Below are 22,340 nucleotides of genomic sequence, written 5' to 3'. Positions count from 1 at the left end.
AGACCAGGCCTAACCTGTGCTAAGGAGGAGAGGGGCTAGAGCGGCCCAGGACCTGACGGGAGATGAGTGGCAGGATGAGAGAGGAGAGGGCGGGGATAGGACGAGCGCAGAGCGATCCAAAGTCTCCCCGGGGAATTGAACCTGGGAGAGCAGGGCGGGCTGGGGGTGGTAGGCATCACTGCAGAGGACGCTAGGAAGAGAGCGTACATGTCGGGGCAGGTCCAGTCCCAGGGTCCACCCGCTGTTCCTCTGAGGAGAGAGCGCCTGATGGCAGGGACCTAGAGAAACCCACCCAGTCGGGATGCTAGGCTCCTGTTCTCGACCCCACGTATGTAGCCTCCTGGAAGTCTCCGGGGACTGGGATAATCGCTAATGAGTTGATGAGATGAGTCAGTCTTTACAAATCTGGGGTTCAAAGTCCTCATCTGACTGCTGCTCTAGAATTGCGGTTTTGCCCTGCTGGGCCCCTTGAGTAAAGCATACCTCCCAGACATTTTGCTGGTGCGATTCCAGACCACTGCAGTAAAGCTAATATCACAATAGAGCGAGTCACACAAGTTTTTTTGGTTTCTCAGTGCATATCAAAGTTATGTTTATACTATACTATAGTCCATTAAGTGTGCAATAATAGCATTGTCTAAAAACAAAGCCACATACATTAATTTTAAAATAATGTATTGCTAAAATGCTAATAATCAACTAAGCATTTAACAAGCAGTCATCTTTTTGCTGGTGGAGTGTCTTGCTTCCATGTTGATGGCTGCTGACTGATCAGGGAGGTGGTTGCTGAAGGCTGGGATGGCTGTAAGCAGTTTTTTAAAATAAGATAACAATGAGGTTTGTTGTATCAATGGACTCTTCCTTTCATGAACTATTTCTCTGTAGCATTTTGCCTATAGGAGAACTTCTTTCAAAATTAGAGTCAATCATCTCAAACCCTACTGTTGCTTTTTCAAATCATTTAATTGTATATTCTAAATCCTTTGTTGTCATTTCAACAATGTCCACTTCACAAGGAGTAGATTCCATCTCAAGAAACCACATTTTTTGCTCACCCATAAGAAGCAGCTCCTCATCCGGTCAAGACTGTGCCCATTCAGTTACATCTTCAGGACGCACTTCTAATTCTCTTGCAATTTTACCACATCTGCTGTTACTTCCTCCACTGAAGCCTTGAACCCCTCAAAGTCACCCATGAGGGTTGGAATCAGTTTCTTCCAAACTCCTGGTAATGTGGATATTCTGACCTCCTCCCATGAATCATGAATGCCCTTAATGGCATCTAGAATGGTGAATCCTTTTCAGATTTTCAATTTACTTTGCCATATCCATAAGATAATCACTATCTACAGCAGCCATAGCCTTATAAAATTTTTTTTTCTTTTAGTTGGAGTTTCACTCTTTTGCCCAAGCTGGAGTGCAGTGGCATGCACACTCACGGCCACCCCAGTGTCGACCTGCTGGGCTCTGGCAATCCTTCCGCCTTAGCCTTCCAAGTAGCCGGAACCACAGATGCATGCCTCCACACTCAGCTATTTTTTAAATTATTATTGTAGAAATGAGGTCTCGCCAAGTTGCCCAGGCAGGTCTTGAACCCACAGGCTCAGGCAATTCACTCACCTTGGCCTCCCGAAGTGCTGGGATTACAGGCTGAGCCACCAAGCCCGGCCTAAAATGTATTTCTTAAATAAGACTTAAAAACCAAAATTGCTCTTTGATCCATGGCCAGCAGACTGGATATTGTGTTAGCAGACATGAAAGCATTGAATTTCCTTGTACATCTCTGTCAGAGCTCTTGGGTGACCAGGTACATTGACAATGAGCAATAATGTTTAGAAAGGAACTTTTTTGTTTTCCTGAGCAATAGGTCTCAACAGTGGGTTTAAAATGTTCAGTAAACCATGCTGTTAAAAGATATGCTGTCATCCAGTTTGTTGCTCCATTTCTAGAGCACAGAGTAGAATTTGTATAATTCTTTTTTTTTTCCTCACTCTGTTGCCCAGACTGGAGTACAGTGGCTGCTCCCAGCCACTGCAGCCTCAACCTGCTTGGCTCCGGCGATCTTTCCACCTCAGCCTTCTGAGTAGCCGGAATTACAGGCATGCGCTACCATGCCCGGCTGATTTTTTGATTTATGGTAGAGATGAGGTCTCACCAAGTTGCCCAGGCGGTCTCGAACCCACGGGCTCAGGCAATCCACTCACCTCAGCATCCCAAAGGCGCAGGATTACACCCTCCCCACCCCGTGACCCACCTGCGGCCTGGTCCTGAGCCCCCTCCATCGCACTCCCTCCCTACATGGCTTTTATTCCCAGAGTGGGATTATGCCAGAACATCAGCAGCCTCCAAGTCACACCTCCACCCCTAACCTCTCTCCTCACTCCAGACCCATGTGTCTGGCCTCCCAGCTGGCCTCACCTTTGGAGGTCCTCCTGACCTGCTCCTCCTTCAAGCCTCCCCGTCTCCAAGAATGACATCTCCAGCCGCCCAGAAGCCTGAAAAGCATTTTCACCATGTCCCTCCCTCCCCACTCTCTCCAATCCTCAAGCTGAGCCATGGAGCCCGGCTAATTTGTATAATTCTTAAAGGCCCTGGGATTTTCAGAATGGTTAGTGAGCACTGGCTTCAACTTAGAGTCATCAGCTGTATTAGCCCCTAACAGGAGAGCCAGCCTCTCCTTTGGGCCTCTGGAGATGGGCATTGACTTCTCCTCTATAGCTATGAAAGTCCTAGATGGCATTTTCTTTGTCTACATTGAAAATCTGTTGTTTACTGCTACCACCTTCATCAATTACCTCAGCTGGATCTTCTGGAGAACTTACTGCAGCTTCTACATCAGTACTTGCTGCTTCACCTTGCACTTTTATGTTATAGAGACAGCTTCTTTCCTTAAACCTTGTGACTGAGCCTCTGCAGGTTTTGAACTCTTCTTCTATAGCTTCCTCACCTCTCAGCCATCACAGAAGTGAAGTTAGGGCCTTGCTCTGGGTTAAGCTTTGGCTTTCAGGGGAATATTGTGGCCAGTTTGATCTTCTATCCAGACCCTTAAAACTTTCCCCATATCAGCAACAAGGCTGTTCCTCTTTCTTATCACTGGTGAGTTCACTGAGTAGCACTTTTAACTTCCTTCAAGAACTTTTCCTTTGCAGTCATAGTTTGGCTAACTGGTGCAAGAGGCCTAGCCTATATCAGTTTTCCCCAGGCCTTCCTCACTAAGCTTAATTATTTCTAGCTTTTCATTTAAGGTAAGAGGCGTGCAACCCTTTCTTTCACTTGAACACTGAGAGGCCATTGTAGAGTTATTCACTGGCCTCATTTCTATGTTGTTGTGTCTCAGGAAACAGGGAGGCCCCTAGGGGGCGGGGAATGGCCAGCCAGTGGAGCAGTCAGAACACACACAACATTCAATTAAGTTTGCTGTGTTATATGCGCATGGTTTGTGGCGCCCCAAAACAACTACGACAGTAATAGCAAAGATCACTGATCACAGATCACAATAACAAATATGACAATAATGAAAAAGTTCATAATATGGGGGGAACTACCAACATGTGACACAGAGACACAAAGTGAGCCATGCTGTTGACAAAATGGCTACTGACAGCCCTGCTCAGAGTTGTCACATCTTTCCAAGACACATCATCTGTGAAACATCATGAAGCAAGGTACACCTGTGCACTCTCTCCTGCTACCCCTCCTGCCTCCAGCTTTGCACCCCACTCAGCTCCACCACCTCCCCACCCTCACCCCTGGCAGCCTCCCACCTTTGAGCCTCTGTGGAATCGCCACTCTCTGGGGGAGGCTTTGACCTACACAGTCTATCAACTGTCTCCTAGCACTTACCACAAGGTCACTGGCACTTTAATCCACTTGGCTACTCAGCCATGTGGAGAGCATTTATTGAGTGTCTACTGTGGGGGGGGCAATAATGAGCATAAACACAGGAGTCCTGTGTCTAGGGACTTAAGTCTAGTGGGGGAGGTGGAGATTAATCAAATAATCACATAAAGAAGTACAAGAGGTCCCCAACATATGAACAAGTTCCATTCTGAAAGTGCATTTGTAAGTCCAATCTGTTTTAAGTCCAACAGTTAGCCTAGGTACCCAACTAACACAGTCAGCTACATAGTATCTTATGTATTTAACAGGCTATTGCTAAAGTTCATAACTTGAAGGTTTGTATGTAGGGGACTGTCACACTTTAGATAGGTGCCCAGCACCCTGCAGGCCTTTTGCAGGTACCTGGTGAATGAATTCAGCTACGCTCAGTGCTATGAAGAGGTGTGCGGGCGGGGTGCTCCCTGTGAAGGGAGGAAGCAGGGCATTCCAGTTGGGCAAAGGCCCTGTAACAGGAGGGAGTGTAGTGGGTGAGAGCTACATGGCAGTGCAACTGGAGTGGAGTGACAGGAACACAGTTTGAGGTGAGGCTGGAGACAGACAACCAAGGCAAGCAGGATCTTTAGGGCCTTCAGAAGTTTTGATGCTGGCTGAAGAGCAAAAAGTCATCCATGAAGACCTTCAGGCAGGGAGTAACCTGACCAGCTTGGACATTGAGCAGTGGGTTGGAGGGTTTACCAGGTGAATCAGGGAGGCTTTTGCTGGAGTTCATCAGGTTGGGTCTGCCTCCCAACTAAACTGCCCTAGGACAGAACCTATGCCTGGCACCCCTGAACATACACACACACACACACACACACACACACACACACACACACACACACACACAGCCCTTCCCAGACGAGCACCGAGCAGGTACCCAATACACCTTTTTGAAGTCAGTCTGAGGTCAAAGTTAGCTAGCAACATCTGACCCACCAGTCTATGTACATGGAGCCCCGGGGCCTCAGAGAGCAGTGGGCCAAGAGAGGGAACCAAGCATCCTGCTGCCCAGTGTCTTCATGATGGAACCTGGGAGCCAGACTCCCATCTCTCCACGCCCGTCCTCCGCTCAACGTGTTCACAGTCACGGCCTGCCGGTTCCCTCCCTGCTCCTGGCAGGGTACACCAGGCTCTGTCCCCAGCCTTGGACAGCAAGGCAGATGTGCTGGCCTCTGTCTGCCACACCATCTTGGCTCCTCAACGGTCCTGGCGTCGAAGTGGGGGCGACGGCGGATGCCGCACTGGAGGCAAGTCGTAATGTCCAGGGATGTGGCTGTTCTTGGGTGAGTCATAGTGGCCGGGGGGCAGCCCTGGAGGCAGTGGGGGCTGGAGGCCCACAGAGTCTCGGTCTGGAAACGGGGAACAGGATGAGGGGGCATCGCTCTGCCCCCTCCCCTCCCCTCCCACCACCCTCTTCCCCTCTCTAGACTCTTCAGCCCAAAGAGAAGGGAAGGGGGCCTGGATGAAGTGGGTTCACCCCACTGGCTGTGAGGCTCTAAGCAGAAGCCTCTCAATCCCTCAGCTGCCGTGTGGGGGAGAAGCCACCCCAGCCTGCCCACCTCACAGGATAGGAGACACTTTGTCACCTGCCTGGCTCCTCACTTCTCTTCCCCATTCAGGTGCTGTGTAGCCCCCATGTCAAGACCTCAGTCCTGTGAGGTGGGTACACCACGCAACATCACACCTGGTTTGAGCCCAAGTCTGACCCCAAAGGCCTCTCTCCTACGGCCACATCACACCACCTCCTCACCCTCTCCCTCTGTGTCTTCACTCTACCTCCCCCGTCTAGTTCTCTCCAGCCTCTGCTCCAATGGAGAGGGAAGCTCACCATGGATCAGGGGGCTGGGCTGCTCATAGGTGCCACTGTCTCTCTGCGGCTGGGGGTGCCGTCGCCTTTGGCTGTCCCGGACCTGATGAGGCTGCCTGGGGGGAGATCCTGATGGGGGTCCTTTCATCTCCACATAGCTGCTCTCCCGGGGGCCCCCTGGCAGGCTGGGCAGGTCCCGGATGGTGGCATAGGGGTTCTCGCTGCTCAGGGAAGCCACGCTGGCCCCCAGCCCCTCTTCAGAGATGGCCCCTGAGGATGGACAAAAGAAATCAGGCTCGGTGGAGACACTGGTACCCCAAAGCCAGCACAGTCCCCCCCCGCTTGGTGACCCTGTGCCCTTACCTTTACTGTAGAACGGGCCTGGGCCATTACTGTTGCTGTAGCTATAGCTGTAGCTTCGGTCCAGACGGCTGCTCCCTGGGGAGGAAGCAACTGGCAATTGGGCCCCTAAGCCCCTCCCCAGGTTCCTGTCTCCTCTAGAACTGGGACCCAGAGCGCCGTTTCCAGACACACGAGTTCACTCCCATCCACACGCACCTGCGGCCTTGGCCTCTGGGCACCTACCTCTGTCGAGAGTCCCCGGAGGCAGATCCCGGCGGAGCTTCCAGTCTGCAGGCAGGGTGGCGTGGTTGTCATGCCCATGGGCACCACAGGGCCGCTCAGAGGCCTGCAGGCTGGCAAAGAGCTGACTGCCTGGAACCTGATGGGAGACCGCGCCACATGTGAGCAGGGCTTCCCAGAGAAGCAGGTGTGCCCCATTCCTCTGCAGGGTGGCCCCTCCCCCAGCACCGACCTTGTTAGGGGGCGGAGGGTTAGGAGAGCACTGTGACAGGGTGTGGTAGCTGGGGTTGGAATAGTAGTGACTGTAGCTCGGAGGGATATCTGCAAGACAGACCCAGGCACGGGGTGAGTGCAGAGACAGGCCCGGGGCCCATGCGAGGTGTTCTGTCCCAAGAGATCAGTCAGTCGCTTGGCCTCTCTGACCTCCCTTCCTCCCTTCTCCCGCTCCCTGTCTTCCCATGGAGTCATGCCTAGCACCCATCCACCTTTGCACCTATGAGCCAGCCACTCGTCTGTGCCCCATGCTCCGTGCCAGCTCACCTGGCATGACATACTCAGAGCCGTCCAGCCGTCCATTGCTATAGGCCACTGCCAGGTGTTGGTGCTCCTTGCCTTTTTGCCAATGGCGGTAGCCAATGAACAGTGCCACCAGAGCCACCACGAGGGACCCCAGCACTGCAATGCCCACTACCGCACCTAGCGAGTTATAGGCCACTGGAGAGGTAGGCATCATGGTGAAGGGCTCCTGGCTTCCTGTTGGGATCAGGTGGTCACTCAGAATGGCATCTTGCTTCTGCTGGTGAGCTTCAGGTGCCCAGAGGGAAGGTAGGGGTGGCATGAGGGGCATGGGGCCTCATTCCCTGGGGACAACGGGCAGGGAGGAGGGAGCTGAAAACTCACCCATCCTGCAGGGCGCACCACTGTGCCCCGGGGGACACACACAGGCCCCGGTCTCTGGATGGCACTTCTCTCCAGGACCACACTTGCATGGCTGGGAGCAGTTGGCACCGAACATCCCCAGAGGGCAACCTGGGGAGACAGCCAAAGAGACAGGTGGGGATCAGAGGGGCCAGAAGACTGCAGTCTCCTCTCTGGGCCAGGGCCAAGTTGGAGGCAGGGGCATGGAGTTCCCCTTCTGCTGGTACCTTCCATGCAGTGGTGTCCGGTCCAGCCTGGGGGGCAGACACAGCTCCCATCCTGGGGGTGGCAGGTCCCACCATGGCGACACTGGCAAGGTTGGGCGCATTTGGCTCCCCAGTGTCCTGGGGGACAAGCTACAGGAGACAAGGGCCTTAGCTTTGAACAGTATCTACACAGTGGCAATTCACTCGCAAATGCTTATATCCATCCCTCTCTCCCTCCCCAAACTCTAGACCAGGTGCCCAGCAACCCGCTCAACATATGGACCTGACTGCCTAACTGCCTTTTACAATAGCATACCAGTACAGACAACCAAAGTCTTCCAGGCTCCCTAGGGGGCTAAGCCTAGGGGTTTTTTTTTTTTTCTGAGTTGAAGTCTCACTCTATATCCCAGACTGGAGTGCAGTAACATGCTCACGGCCACCGCAGCCTCCACCTGCTCAGGCTATCCTTCCACCTTAGCCATCCAAGTAGCTGGAACTACAGGTGTGCACCACCATGCCTGGCTAACTTTTTGATTTATTGTAAAGATGAGGTCTCACCAAGTTGTCCATGCTGGTCTTGAACCCCTGGGCTCAGGAAATTCTCTGGTCTCTGCTTCCCAGAGTGCTGGGATTATAGGAGTGAGCCACCGCACCCAGCTGGACTTTTTTTTTTTTTTTTTTAACATAAGAGAAGTAAATGCCTACCCTACATAAGGCATTATTTTTTTGTGTCCAACACTAGCAAATCATCAAACAGTAGTTGTTGCCAGATTCCATGGAAAACACTCCACTTCCCTCCTTGACCCACCTGCTGGTAAGTTTCAATCCAGCCTTTTTCATGGTGACAGCCTCTCATTTAACCTTTTCAAAATTGGTTTAAAGCCAGGCATGGTGGCTCATACCTGTAATCCCAATACTTTGGAAGGTCAAGGCAGTTTGAGCCCAGGAGTTTGAGACCAGCCTGGATAACATAATGAGACCTCTTCTTTACAAAAAAATAATTAGTTGGGCATAGTAGTGTGTGCCTGTTGTCCCAGCTACTTGGGAGAATGAAGCAGGAGGATCACTTGAGCCCAGGAGGTCAAGGCTGCAGTGAGCCATGATCACGTCACTACACTCCAACCTGGGTAACAGAGTGAGACCCTGACTCAAACAAAAACAAAAACAGGAGATGTGTCTTACTTGGCTTTTTTGGAAATAAATAGAGAATTAGTTAATTCTATATAATTAAAAATAAATGGAAATTTTTTAAAAAAAAAAGAACATGTCCCAAACCGAGCTGGTGATTTCCCTCACTCCCGAAGAAAGCCAGAGTGCCCAGGCAGAAGGGCAGGAACTGTTTTTTGCCCTGACCTGTTCATTGCTCCATCTTCAGCACCTAGAACAGGAGCCATTGCGTAGGTGATACACAGTAAATATGTGGGGCTTTATTGGTTTCTTTTTAAAATTTGGGATCTCTGTTACCCAAGTTGGGATGCAGGAGCACAATCAATCACGGCTCATTACAGCCTCGACCTCCTAGGCTCAGATGATCCTTCCGCCTCAGCCTCCCAAATAGCTAGGATTACAGGTGCATGCCACCAAGCCTAATTTTTTAAATTTTGTGTATAGACAGGGCCTCACTATGTTGCCTTGGCTAGTCTCGAACCCTAGGGTTCAAGCGATCCTCCCGCCTCAGCCTCCCAAAATGCTGGGATTACAGGTGTCAGTCACCACACCCAGCCTATGTTTCAATGTGTGTTTACTATGTGTTTATATTGGTTAGATAGGGTACTGAGTCAAGGTGGGTCTGAGGCTTTTCTACCCAGGGGCCAGGGAACAGAGGCCTCCCGTCTTCTGCCTGCCCTCTTAGTGCACGTATGCGCTCACACACACCCACCACCACATACGTTGGGAACAGTTAGGGCCCGTCCAGCCAGGCAGGCAGTAGCAGGTCCCGTCCGAGGGGTGGCAAGAAGAGTGGTTAGTGCACTTGCAGGGCACGCAGCGTTTGCCATAGCGGCCAGGCTGACAGGCTGGGGGAGAGGGGTGCATAATGACTGGAGACAGGGGCTAACCCTCAACCAGCCGCCGACCCTCCAGCTGCCTCCCTCCCTCCCACTCGCCTGGAGATTAGGGTTGGAGGAGGAGCCCAAGGGAGGTGGAGCAAGGGCTTCTGGCATCACACTGCACCCTACTGCTGGCAGGTATGGGGGCTGTAGGGAGCCTCACATCTCTGGCAGGAGGGGCCTCGGAACCCGGGTGCACACACACAGTTGCCATTCTCAGGAAGGCAGGTGCCCCCGTTCTTGCAGGTGCAGGTGTTGCTGCAGTTGACTCCCCAGAAGCCCTCAGGGCAGGGCAGGTGGCAGCGGGTGCCTGTGGGAGACAGCAAGAGGGCGTGCCTGGCCCGGTTCCCTTCCTGCTCCATGGGAGCTCTTCTGGACACACTTCCCATGAGACTCACCCCCCCAGCTCCACATAGGCCTGGGCCCTAGGATGCTCACCCATCCAGCCAGCCTGGCACCGGCAGAGTCCATGAACAGGGTCACAGCCATCAGCGTGGTCACAGTCACAGTGACTGGCACAACCTTCACCAAACTGCCCCTTCTTGGAGGAGTGGAAAGGAGGGCAGGCCAGTCAACTGGGGGACGCCCTGCCCTCCCGACCCTCGGACGGATAGGCTATCGAGTACTCACCAGGCAGGGCAGCTGGCAGTAGGCCCCGCGCCACCCAGGGGTGCAGGTACAGGCTCCGGTTTGGGGGCTACAGACTGCCTCGTGGACGCACTGGCAGCTGGCATTGCAGCTGAAGCCCCAGGTTCCAGGTGGACAGGGCACAGAGCAGTTGCCACGCTGCCAACCTGAAGTAGAGGACTCATAGGTTGGCGTGGGGACTCAGCTCCTCTCCTGAGTAAGCACACACTGGGTGTTGGCTGTGCCAGGTTCTATGCCATCGTGGGACTGGGGGTGCCCATGGCACCGTGCAAGCTATTGGGTATTGAGCAGAAGGTGGCCGGGCATGGTGGCTTACACCTGTAATCCCAGCACTGTGGGAGGCTGAGGTGGGAGGACCACCTGAGCCCAGAACTTTGAGACCAGCCTAGGAAACATACCTTGTCTCTACAAGTGCACCTGTAGTCCCAGCTACTTAGGAGGCTGAGACAGAAGGATCACCTGAGCCCAGGAGGCTGATGCTGCTGTGATCGTACCACTGCACCTCAGCCTGGGCAAGAGTGAAACCCCAACTCAAAAAAAAAAAAGACTTTAAGCAGAAGGCTAAAGGCCTGCCGGTAATGCACCATCCTGTTCTGGGTCTTGGTTGCCTCTTCTGCAAAATGAAAGGGGTTGGCAGCAAACCCACATGCTTACATAGGCCCCCTCAGGTAACTAAATGAGTTATCCAGATCATGCGTAAGGCAAGAGGGAGGAGTGGGAACTGGGAGTTTGTTAAATTTCAGTGAGAGCTGGCCAAACAAAACACAGCTGGATCAGAATTCAGCTAAAGGCTGCTGACGTGCCACCCGGATGGATCTCAGAGGCCCTTCCAGGCGCTGCCATTGTGTTTCTGTACCACTGAGGGTGAGGCACATTCACCAAGGAGATGACTTCCGGCCTGGGCCTTTAGGAGCAAGTAGGAATTTTGTGGTTGAAGACAAGCAAAGTGGATATTCCAGTGCAGAAGTAGCCTGGATACTTGCCCACCGTCCAGCGGCTGCCCAGTAAGCTCCGCCCTTGCCCTGTAGCCTCTCCCTTGCCCTTGGCCCGCTCCTACCCTCCGGTCAGTCCTTCTTCGCGCGGCCCCGCCCCCAAGTCGCCTGGGAGACTCCACCCCGTTACCTTCCTTGCAGACGCACGTGCCGTCGACCGGGGAGCAGGCGATGGCATTTTCGCACGAGCAGCGTGCAGAACAATTGACCCCGTAAGTGTCGGGGGGACAGAGACTGGCGCAGTGAGGGCCCTGAAGGTGGACAGGTGGGCAGGTGAGCGGGGCGGGCCGGCCGGTGTCCGCCCCACTCGCCTAGCCCCGCACCCGCCCCGTCCTCGCCGCCGGCGCGCCTCACCGTGTAGCCCGGCGCGCACCGGCAGAGGCCGCTGTCCGCCTGGCAGACGCCGCCGTGCAGGCAGAGACAGTGCTCCTGGCACCCCGGGCCGTGCGTGTCCCGCGGGCAGCTCTCGTTGCAGTGGAGGCCGGCCCAGCCCGGCCGGCACGAGCACTCCCCGTTCATCGGGTGGCAGCTGGGGGCGGAGGCGGGTGCCGCGCGGCCTTAGCTGGGGCCCCGCAGGCCGGTCTCCCCCACCGCCACTGGTGGGAACCGGCCATCGCAGGAGCAAAGGGGCCGTCGGGGGGCCCGCGTATTCCAGAAGTGAGGTTGGGGCGCATACGGGTGCCCCAGGCCCTCGCCGATCCCCGAGGCCCCTCCCCTCTCCCTTCTGTAGCACCGTCCCGCCCTTGGAGACGCCCCCGGCGCTCTCGGCCTCAGCCCAGAAGACCCCTCCCATCGACCTCCTGAACCCGAGACCACGTGTCCCGCGCCCCACCTGAGGCTGTGCTCTGGGTCGCAGGAGCAGGACGCCTGGCAGCTGAGGCCGTAGAGGCCGTCGGGGCAGAGGCGCTCGGTGCAGCGGTCGCCGGTGAAGCCGTGTTCGCACAGACACGCGCCGTTGGCCGGGAAGCAGCGGGCGCCAGGGTCACAGTCGCACGTCTCGGCGCAGTCCTGCCCGAAGCGGCCCACCGGGCACTCCTCGCGACACCTGGGCGCCCCGCTGAGTGAGTCTGGCGGCGACCCCTCCGGCCGCCTCCTGCCGCGCCCGCCCGCGCCGCCGCCCCTCACCGATCCCCGGTGTAGCCCGGAGCGCAGCGGCACTGCCCAGTGAAGCGGTCGCAGAGGCCGCCGTTGTGGCAGAGACATTCCTGGGAGCAACTGGGTCCATGGAAGCCCTCTGGGCAGGGCAGGGAGCAGATGGTGCCCTGTGGAGGTAAGAGGTCGCCAGAGCCCCAGGCACCCAGCCCCGTGGCCACAGGGCCCCTGCCACCTCCATACCCACAGAACTCTCCTGGGAGCGCCGGTAGGAACCAACCTCAGAATCCTCCCCAGACTCCCCTCCATGCCCACAGGCCCCACCCTTCATACCATCCAGCCAGGGGGGCAGCTGCAGGAGCCCTGGGGCACCTGGAACACACCTCCATTTTGGCAAGGATAGGTGCTGGGGCAGAAGCCGGCAGTGCCCTGGGGACAGGACACATCACAGCTGCAGGACAGAGTGGTGAGGTCAGCGTGTAAACAAGCAAGACCTGCCTCCCCCCTTGCCTCCCAGGGCTGGTCCCTGATCCTAGGACTTGGTGACTCACACCTGCCCTTCTGCTGGGGACCACAGGAGTCAGAAAGCAAAGGCTTCCAGGACTGGAAATGTCAGGGACACCTCAGCACCAGCAGGGGCAGCAAAGAGCCTCGGGTGGCATGTCTGTTTCGCAGGCACCCTGCGCTCTGCCCGCTCGCCTATGCTCAGGCTGTTCCCTCTGAGGGAACAACACCTGTGCCTGTTGTGGTTCTGTCCTGGAGGACTCAGCTCCAGACGGTCCTCCGAAGAGCTCAATCCTCCTTTCCTAGTAGTGCCCCGTCTCCCTCCTATGACCCTCCGGCTCTCCCTGCACCCTGCCCTGCAACTAGGTTCTCTGGGCCCTTGTCTCTGCCTCAGTCTACAACATGCATTCACACACACACTATCTCATGTTGTCTTCACAGCATCCCTCCTAAGTAGACAACACTGTCCCCATTTTACAGTTAGAAAAAAAAGCCCACAAAGTCAGTGATTCGCTCAAGGTCCCTCAGCTAGGGAGCAGCAGAGCTGAGACAAGGATCTTGGCCCTGACCCCATCCCCACACGTGGGGCCCTGCCTGAGTCACCGCGTTTCCCCTGTGTCTGTGTGGCCCTGCGTCTGCAACCTCCCTAAAGTGCTGTTTCCCCCATGACGCACCTGGGCCCGGTTCTCTCTGGGGGGCAGAAGCAGGCTCCCGTCTGGGGATCACAGGGCGCCCCATGGCACTGGCAGCTGAATTGGCAAGCAGGACCATAGTGGCCGGGGGCACAGGGCTGAAGGCAATTCGGGGGCTGCCGGCCAGAGGAGCAAGAACAGACCCCACTCTTGGGATCACAGGAGCTGTTGTTGCCGCAGCTGCAGGGCTTGTCACACTGCGGCCCCCACACTCCCGGGGCACACTCTGTGGGATAAGCAGGGTGGAAGGGGGTCACTGGGGTCGAGGGCCTCCCCAGCCTGCAGCCAGTACCTGCTTCTGTCTCCCAGCCCTCCACACCCACTCCCTTTCCACATCTCCAGAAAAGGCAGCTGGCTGCCGGGGGGCTCTGTGGGCAACTGCCCTGGGCCCTGAGCACCTGTACCCCGGCAGGGGGTGGGGGCCCTCTGGCCCTGAAGGCACCAGAGGCCCCTCCCTGGAGTCAGCAGCCACTCACCACTGGAGCAGTCTTCACCCCGCCAGCCAGGCACACACTGGCACTGACTGGGTGCCACGCAGCGGCCATGGACACACTCCTGGGCACAGAGCGCTGGGGCAGAGGTGGAGATGAGTGAGAAGGTGAATCCATGCTTGCCCCCCCACCCTCTTTTGTCTGTGAAGCTTAACCCCGTCTTCTTCCCACACCAGGGACTTGAAGTCCTCCAAGCACCCATCCTGCCTCTAAGATAAAGACTGAGGACAGCAACGTAGGGTCAGAACTTGACAAGATGCCAAGGTTCTGGGCTCCCCGGCCCCCTTTTGTGAAATTCTGTATTTAAAAAAATATTTTCCTCTTAGAGACAGGATCTTGCTATGTTGCACAGGCTGGTCTCAAACTCTTGGCCTCAATCAATCCTCCCTCCTCGGCCTCCCAAAGTGTTGGGATTACAGGTGTGAGCCACCACCTGGCCCCTTTTTGTGAAATCCTCTAAGCACCTTGTTTGGAAAATGGCAGGGGGGAGAGCCTCAGGTGGGGGCTGGACATGGATGCTATCCAGCGAGAGGATGGGGTGAACCCTGGGGGTTGGGTCAGGCCAGAAAGGAGTGTCCGCAGGGGCTAGTGACAGGCCAAGGCTGAGGGGCGAGGAGAGGGAAGAGGGCAGGCTCCCGTCTCGGGGCCACCAGGTGCTGGAGGTGGCCGTGGACAGGAAAGACTGGACAGTGACAAGTCAGAGACAGACAGTGACAGGGACAGAAGACAGAGACAGACCCAGACACAAGTCCACAAGAGACACAGAGACAGCCCAGAGACAGAACGAGAGCTCTAGGGCAGATGGAGATGCAGAGACAGAGACTGCTCAGAGACATGGAGAGAGGGGATGGGAGAGATGTGGAGCCAGCTGGAGACAGGGTCATGAGGTGGAAGGTGCTGACCAGACCCTGGAGACAAAGCACAGGGGAGGGGGACAGGGGGAGAAAACCCAAAAAGGCAGATATGTGGCCCCACTCTGGGCAGGGAAGGACTCAGTTTTCCCCCCCATGGGCTGAGCCTCCCCGTGCCATGCCCACTGCCCCATGCCTGGCCCAACGCTGGACTCACGGACGCAGATGCCATTGCTCTCGTAAAAGCCCTGGCAGCACTGCAGGCGCCGACGGTGGTCTGTCTTCACCACCTGACGGTACACGGTCCGGTAGACGACCCTGGGAGGCCCAGAAGGTGGCCCTCAGTGCCCCCGGCTATCTGCCCTCACGACAGTGTGGCACTGAGTTTGGCCTGACTGGACGAACATTTCCTTCTATTCCCCACCCAACCACAAACACGCACATAACACGCCATGTGTGCACACCCCAAACACGTGCACGCATTCACACGCACCCCACAGAAGCCACACAGAAGCACACCATGCCAGGAACGAGTCCCTTGAGACCAGACGTCTCCTCCAAGGCTCTAAGAACTCGGGAATGGGGGTGAGGGCCAGGGGCCAGGCTGAGGCCGCGACTCGGGCAGCCTACCTGCCCATGGTGTGGGGAGACACTCACGTGGGCTGGGGACAGGTGTGGGGGCCCTCCCAGGGCCGCTCGCAGGGCTCTGAGGGGAGCAGGCTGAAGGGCCGGGAATGGGACTCCTTGGTGGTAGTGGTGAAGCTGCAAGACAGGGACAGGGTCAAGGGCTGAGGGCAGGGAGAGGCCTGAGCTGGCACCAGGCACTGCGGCAAGCAGGGGCATGAGGGCTTGGCCAACTTTTGGGCTTGCTTCCCCCAAGCCTAGGATGGGATCCCCATCCTGCCTCACCTCTCGAGTCTGGGAGACTTCTCCCAGAATTCACATGTTCCTGCAACACCCCCATCAGAGCACCTGCCCACTCTATTGGGCCAGAGCCTCCCGTCTCCTCCTCCCTGCCCCATCCAGGAACACCAGCACAAACTGGCATCTGTGCTGCTGATGGAAGAGGCTGAAGTATTCCGGCTAAATTTGCCCAGGGTCTTGTTTCCAGCCCTGTCCCCTTTGCTCCCCGAGGGCCTGCCTCTCTGCCTGTTCCACAGTGAACAGCTCCCACCCGTGCTGCATTGTGCCACCAGCCCCCCTCGGACCAAGGGACGGGGATAGAGAAAGGCCAAGGTTGAAGGCAGGAGAGAGACTGAGACAAGGGGGCGGGGTCATAGGCAGCCCACAGGGGGAAGCAGAGAGAGAAGAAACAGAAGCAGAAGGGAGGGGAGAGGCACGGGAAGGACCCAGGAAGAGGAGCCCCCATACGGACCCTGGGGAGCCAGGGCTTGGTACCCTCCAGGCGCAGTGGGGGCCCTCTCACCTTTCCCAGAAGCTGCAGGCATTGGGATCGTTGGGGCTGAGACTTGCAGCCAGCCTCAGGCCCAAGGCCAGGAGAAGAAGGGGGTGCAGCAGGGGCAACATGCCAAGGCCTGCAACAGGCCCGGGTGCAGCACAGGCGGGCACAGCAGCCAGTGGCCTGGGGACCTGTCTGTGGAGATCTGAGCAGTGGGCACGCAGAAGGGATGTGGCTGCCGCCTCTTGTCCTCTGGCCGGTGGCCCTGGTTTCCAGCTCCTAGATCTTGCTCATGGATGGTGGTGTGCTTCCACGCCCTGAATCTTTGCTCACCCCTCATTCTGCACCGGGCGCTCTTGGCTTTCGAGGTCTAGCTCAAACACCACCCCTCCTGCTCTGCACCCTGACCCTGTTGGTAGACTGTCCCACCATTTCCGGGGCCCTGCAGCGCCATTCACCCGCACACTGACCACAACCTCCAGAGGCAGCGACCCACTGGCCCTTTAATTTCTGAAGCCCCAACCTCCAGCCCACACCCCACCCAGAGCACTCTGATATTTGTACTGAGGTGTGAAACTGGAACCAGTGAGGAGAAGTTAGGCGAGAAGCCAATGTGGACTCCCTCAGAGGAAGAACTTTCCAACAGTCAGACCAGTTCAGTAATGGAATCAGCCACCTCGGGTAGTGCACTCCCCGTCACTGGATATATGCAGGCAGAGCCCAAATCTGCCTGATGAAATGCCATCAGGGGCTTCCTGCTATATGGGGTCGGGGTGGGTGTGGGGCTGAGGCCAGGTCACTTCCCAGCCGTGGAGTGTGGGAGCCAGCTCACACAGGCTCAGAGAGCCAACTGTGTGCATCTTTCCAGCTCCACGTTCAGTGATGTCACGTGAGTAGCTTGAAACCAGGGGTGGCGGAGGAGGGGCATGTATCTGCACCAGAGGACTGGCAAACACTATAACCAAGGCCAATCCCCCAACAGAGCTGGTTGTTAACCCTTTGCCAGCACACCGCTGCTCCCAACTCCAGGTGCTACGGCCTAAGAGGCCCCAGCCTGGCCTTGGATCCAAGGAAAAGCTCCTGCCCCCTCAGACCGCCCTGTCAGCCTCTGGAAATGGGCTCCTCTCCATCTTCCCCACCCCTGGCCTCACCCAGTGGGTGGGCAGAGGGTCAAGACCACAGATGACTGAGGCTGAACTCCTGGAGTGCCCCCTCCCGGTGGCCCGTTCAGGTTCTGTGTTGTTCAGTGTTCCCCACACTGGCTCTGGCCCCTGTGCTACGCCTCCCCGAGGCGCCCACATCTGCTTATAATTTTTCAGAGAAGAGAGAAAGGTCGCGGTTGCTGGCCCCTCACCCCCCTGGGTATATCTGGAATGCTGCTGCCTGGCCCCACCCCACATCCCCCACCCACACACTCCCAGGGTCCCCACAGCTCAATCAGGGCAGCCCCTCCTCTCTCCAGGTTGAGGCCCCTGAATTAACCCCATCTCGCCTGCTCTGTCCCCCCCCCCACCTTTAACCCTCCGGAGGCCAAATCTGCACCCTTTCCTCCATGGCTGACCCGCCTGACCTCCCACTGCACAGTTCACCCACCCACCCCCTCAAGTGAAGCAGAGCCACCCTGCCCCCAGCACACCCCCTGAACACGAGTCTCGCCTCAAGCTCCCTCCGTGCTCCCTCTCCCCAGTCCTCAGTCCCCAAGCAACTCACCAGATGGGGCCTGGGGGTCAGAGAATGTCCTGGGGATCCCGGCGCACAGGATATGGAGCCTGAAAACAGGAAACAGAGCCTGGCTGGGATGGGGGACAGCAGGGAGCATGATCGTGGGTGGCTCTGTCCTCCCTCCCACCTGAACACAGTGGGTGAGATGGGGAGTGGGGACAGGGCCAGAAGCCTCTTTCTGGCGCTTGTTGCCTGAGCTGACGCCGCAGCCGCTCTGAGGGGAGAGAGTCCTCCCGATGCTCCCCACAGTCTGTCCCAGCCACCCATCGCTCCTACCCATCCCTGCTCCCAGACTCTTCCCTTCTCCCAGGTCTCCCGCCCCACCCTGCTCTAGCCATCTTCCCAGGCCCGGTGCCCATCTCCAGCACCCGCTCTGCCAGGCCCCAGCCTCCCTCGAGTGTGCTCGGTAACCAAGGCCATGGTGGGACCCTGAGCCCTCCACACGCCCCGTCTTCTCTCTCAGTCGTCCTATGCGTCCCTCCTCCCAGACCCCCAGCCCCATCCAGGCCTGGACCCCCATCCTCAGACTGAAGCTTGGCCTGTCTGAAGCTAGGACCATCACCCGTGTTCCCTGGGTGAGCCTCGTCTCCCGAGCCACATGGGACTCCCCAGGTTTCCTCCTGCCCTGGATCTGTCCCCAGCGCCTGTGGCATGGGGTGGGGGGAGAGAGGGTGGACAAAACCTGTAACAGGAAGGACTTGAATTTGGGCACAAGGAGGAGGAGCCCTGAAGTCAAGCCATTGCTGAGCCCAGAGAAGGTTCTTCCTCCCATTCCCATGGGCCCCACCCGGCCTGGCCCTGAGTAAGAGGGAATGTCCTCATCACCTCCTCCCAACCTAGTCCTGGAGGAAATGGTTCACTTGGGGGCTTTGAGAGGGACTTGGAGGAGGGTGTGAGGAGGGGCTGACTCGAATCCCCCTCTGGCTGTCTGGGAGGCCAGCTTGCTGGAGGGTGGCAGGTTCCCTGTCCCCAGAGGCCCTTGGGTTGGGCTGGAGTGCGCAGGAGGCATCAGCTGGTCAGTGCAGGGGCTGGAGGCCAGGATGGGGCTGGGGAGACCAGTGGGTGGCTTATAGGGAGGAGACGGAGGTGCTGGCAGAGAGAGGAAGGGCTTGGCCTGGCCATTCTCAGCCCCTGAGCAGGAACACAGGCCAGACCAGGAGCCCTGGCCTCCCAGGCTTGTCCTCTTCTGAGCCTTTGTCCCCAAGGAGCACGGCGGCCCTGGGCCACACTCCCTAGCCCCTTCTGGTCCAGTAGCATTGGGCGTCAAGTGATTACACAGACCCCTCAAGGGGTTTCATCAAACAACTCCTGGCTCCCTGCACTGGGACCCACAGTGCACTCCTGAGGCGGACCCCAACTCCCCACTGCAAGCTCACTTCCCCTCACACAAAGCTCCATCCTGAGCCCCTGCTCAGCCACCATCCTCCAGGCCTCTAGTCCAGGGATCCTCCCCACAAGAATAACAATGTGGTCCCCTGCATCGTCCACTGTGTGGGGACACGCAGGGTGCTGAGTGAGTTACACAGATCATCTCATCCGGAGCTTGCACTAATCCACCATGGTAGGTGTTAGGGTCCACATTAGAGATGAGGAAACAGGCACAAGAGAGGGTAAGAAACCTGCCCAGGGCCACACAGCCAGTAGCGTCAGAGCTGGGTCCCAAACCCAGGCTGCCGGCAGAGGCATGATTCCAGCCATTCCTGAGCCCAGACAGGAAGCCCGGGGCTCTGCATCTTCTTCTTAAGCCTTAGCTATGGGGGCGGGGAGCTGGCAGGGGGTTGGACAGGAGAAAGGACTAGGGAAGCGTGGGAACAAGATGTGTTTACAGTCAAGAATGAGCTGACACTTCTCTCTCCTCCACCTCGAGATGCAAATCAGCCGGGCTCCTGGCCAGGCCCAGATCCCAGTGCCCCCCCACAAAGCCCACACAGGGCCCAGCCTGGCTTGCCCCCCCTTCTCCAAGCTCAAGCCCCGCTGGATCCCTCTGGTGGGGGCCCCTTCCCCCTCCTAGGTGGAAGGAGAGGAGTGTGGGGGTAGGGCACAGTGGGGCTAGAGTTTCTGGTAGACGGAAGGTCTTCCGTTTCTGTAGAGAGCAGAAAGTGGGGCTGATGGAAGCAAGACAGCAGAAGGGACTTCCCCACCGCCTGATGCCCTTCCAGCTTCTCTGGAAGTCGTATTGCCTGGGACTTCCCTTGAGCTCTGCAGCCCCCAGCCCTGCCTGAGTTCAACTCAAGGTGTGAATCCCAGCTCTCGGGTCCCTGTCTATGAAACCAAGTCGACCACCTTTGTAGGGTCACGGTGTGAGTTAAGTGAGTTAATATGAATGGAGTGCTCAGAGCCAGTGCATGCTACGCCCAGTTGGTGCTCGTTGTCTCCGTGGCCATCCTCAGGCCCACTCCCCTTCCCGTGCCCAGTGCAGCCCCACCCCCTCCCCTGTGTGCTGTCGTGCTCTTTGAGTATCAATTCCAGGAAAAATGCTTTCTTGCTTTTTTCTGAAGAACCCCCAGGATGATTCGGGAACGAGGCCGCAAATGCTGACAAAGGGAAAGGAAGTAGGGGTGGGAGGGGGCCAGGCTCCCCGAGAACCTGATCCCCAGAACGGTGGGCCGCCCGCCAGGTGCATCTTCAGCCAGAGGAGGCTATGAGGCGGAGGTCAGGCTCTGCTTCCCAGCCTCACCCGAACGACCGCCAGCTGCAGCTACTTACATGGTCCCACTGTCCTCCCCCTTCTGTTTCTCCCCACTTCCTACTGTAGAGTCCAAAGGTTCCAGACCTCCTATCTCTGTCACTTACAGGCTGTGTGGCCTCAGTTATGTCACTTAAGCCCTCTGATCCTCCATCTGTAGAATGCAAGAATACAACCCCACGCACACATCTTTCAGGGTCTAGCAAGGGTTGGAACTGGGTTCCAGTGACCGCCCTGGAACACAGCCTCGATGAGACCCTGCTCGGTGAGTGTGTGTTCACGTACAAACAGAGCCTCCCAAGCTCCTCCAGGCTTTTTCTGCCTCTTCCTTTTTGACTTTTGTGCTTCATCAAAAACTCTTGCTATCTGCTCTTTGTTCCTTCTTTTTTTTTCTTTTTTTTTTTTTTTTTAGTTGAAGTCTCACTCTGTTGTCCAGGCTGGAGTGCAGTGGCATGCTCATGGCCACTGCAGCCTCGACCTGCTGGGTTCAGGAGATCCTTCCACCTCAGCCTTCCAAGTAGCTGGAATTACAGGCACGTGCCACCACGCCCAGCTAATTTTTTGGCTTATTGTAGAGATGAGGTCTCACCAAGTTGCCCAGGTTAGTGTTGAACCGGTGGGCTCAGACAATCCTCTCACCTCAGCCTCCCAAAGTGCTGGGATTATAGGCGTGAGCTGCCGCACCCAGACCTTCTGCTTCTTCTTCCATCAATTTCTTGTTCTCTTTCTGCCTCTCTCCTTCCTTTTCTGCATCAAGCCTGCCATGTATGGTTGTGCGGTACATTCACTGCACAAAGGCATCCACCTTCAAAAAGAGAGGGAAATCTGAACTCCAGCCATGATCCACTCGCCAAGCATGCATCTCAACTTGGTGCCAAGGTTGTCTTGCCTTGTCTCTTGTCTTTCTGTCTCTCCCTGTCACTGTGTCTGTTTCTCTGTGCCTTTCCTAACCTATCTTTGCCACGGAGGCAGATCACTTAGTCTGCACCCCTCAGCGGTGAGATCCCAGTCCAAAGGCCATTCCCTTCCCTCCCCATGTGGAGAGCCACCCCAGCAGCCGAGGAGGCCGTGCTCCACACGCCACTCGACACACACACATACCCGCTTGCACATGTGAACAAAGAGCCCCTCCTCTACTCGGCCAAGCCAGGCCCTCGGCACGCCAGGCATGCCTGCCGGATGGAGGAACAGGAAGCCTGCAAGCGTGCTGGAGTGCACCAGAGGCCCGGCGGGAAGGGGCCAGGGGTGAGGGGCCGGCCTTGTGTTCTCTGTGGCTCAGGAAACAGAAGCTAGAGGGTCCGAGGCCTGAGCTGTTTACTCATCAGGAAACAGGGAAACTACAGGCCCTCTGATTCACCATGCATCTATCTCGCTCTGAGTGCAGGATGGCACTGCCACCCTGGAAGGTGTCAGGGATTATCACCTCTGCTCACAGGTGAGACAGTGGAGGCTCCCAGAAAAAATGACTCGACCAAGGTCTGTCTGTCTGCCAGAGGGAACAGTGGGATTAGAATGGGTGACACAGGCTGGGGAGCAGATCTCCCTCCGGTCCACCTCACTTATCACCACCCCTAGATTGCCTTCAGAAACTACAGCTCTCCTCAGCCTCTCTCTACCACCCTCTGTGGCTCTCCAACCCACAAGAAAGGGGACCGCGGGGCTCGTGGTTCAGCCTGTAATCCCGCACCTTGGGAGGCTGAGGTGAGTGGATTGCCTGAGCCCGCGGGTTCCAGACCCGCCTGGGCAACTTGGCAAGACCTCATCTCTACTGTAAATCAAAAACTATCCGGGCGTGGTAGCACGCACCTGTAATTCCAGCTACT

General features: G+C 56.9%; 1 protein-coding gene across 1 annotated transcript in view; it reads right to left on the bottom strand.

Annotated features, from left to right (window-relative positions):
* Positions 1 to 4,995: 4,995 nt before the first annotated feature.
* The window catches only part of PEAR1 (platelet endothelial aggregation receptor 1), a 21,365-nt gene continuing 4,020 nt past the window's right edge, over positions 4,996 to 22,340 (bottom strand). Inside the window, exons 2-23 of the mRNA XM_008049798.2 lie at positions 16,137 to 16,245; positions 15,368 to 15,472; positions 14,928 to 15,028; positions 13,845 to 13,937; positions 13,351 to 13,594; positions 12,506 to 12,623; positions 12,206 to 12,342; positions 11,913 to 12,125; positions 11,435 to 11,609; positions 11,211 to 11,331; positions 10,071 to 10,234; positions 9,879 to 9,981; positions 9,604 to 9,750; positions 9,282 to 9,407; positions 7,414 to 7,542; positions 7,169 to 7,297; positions 6,809 to 7,021; positions 6,501 to 6,589; positions 6,272 to 6,407; positions 6,050 to 6,124; positions 5,708 to 5,956; positions 4,996 to 5,228 (exon numbers count right to left, since the gene is read on the bottom strand). Of these exons, the coding sequence (XP_008047989.1) occupies positions 5,077 to 5,228; positions 5,708 to 5,956; positions 6,050 to 6,124; positions 6,272 to 6,407; positions 6,501 to 6,589; positions 6,809 to 7,021; positions 7,169 to 7,297; positions 7,414 to 7,542; positions 9,282 to 9,407; positions 9,604 to 9,750; positions 9,879 to 9,981; positions 10,071 to 10,234; positions 11,211 to 11,331; positions 11,435 to 11,609; positions 11,913 to 12,125; positions 12,206 to 12,342; positions 12,506 to 12,623; positions 13,351 to 13,594; positions 13,845 to 13,937; positions 14,928 to 15,028; positions 15,368 to 15,472; positions 16,137 to 16,237 (3,120 nt within the window). The 5' untranslated portion in view covers positions 16,238 to 16,245 and the 3' untranslated portion in view covers positions 4,996 to 5,076. The remainder of the gene's footprint in view (positions 5,229 to 5,707; positions 5,957 to 6,049; positions 6,125 to 6,271; positions 6,408 to 6,500; positions 6,590 to 6,808; positions 7,022 to 7,168; positions 7,298 to 7,413; positions 7,543 to 9,281; positions 9,408 to 9,603; positions 9,751 to 9,878; positions 9,982 to 10,070; positions 10,235 to 11,210; positions 11,332 to 11,434; positions 11,610 to 11,912; positions 12,126 to 12,205; positions 12,343 to 12,505; positions 12,624 to 13,350; positions 13,595 to 13,844; positions 13,938 to 14,927; positions 15,029 to 15,367; positions 15,473 to 16,136; positions 16,246 to 22,340) is intronic.

This window comes from Carlito syrichta, unplaced genomic scaffold (genome assembly GCF_000164805.1).
Source record: "Carlito syrichta isolate Samal-C Ts95f unplaced genomic scaffold, Tarsius_syrichta-2.0.1 Scaffold136919, whole genome shotgun sequence".
NCBI lineage: Eukaryota > Metazoa > Chordata > Mammalia > Primates > Tarsiidae > Carlito > Carlito syrichta.
This window is presented reverse-complemented; position numbering and strand designations above follow the sequence as displayed.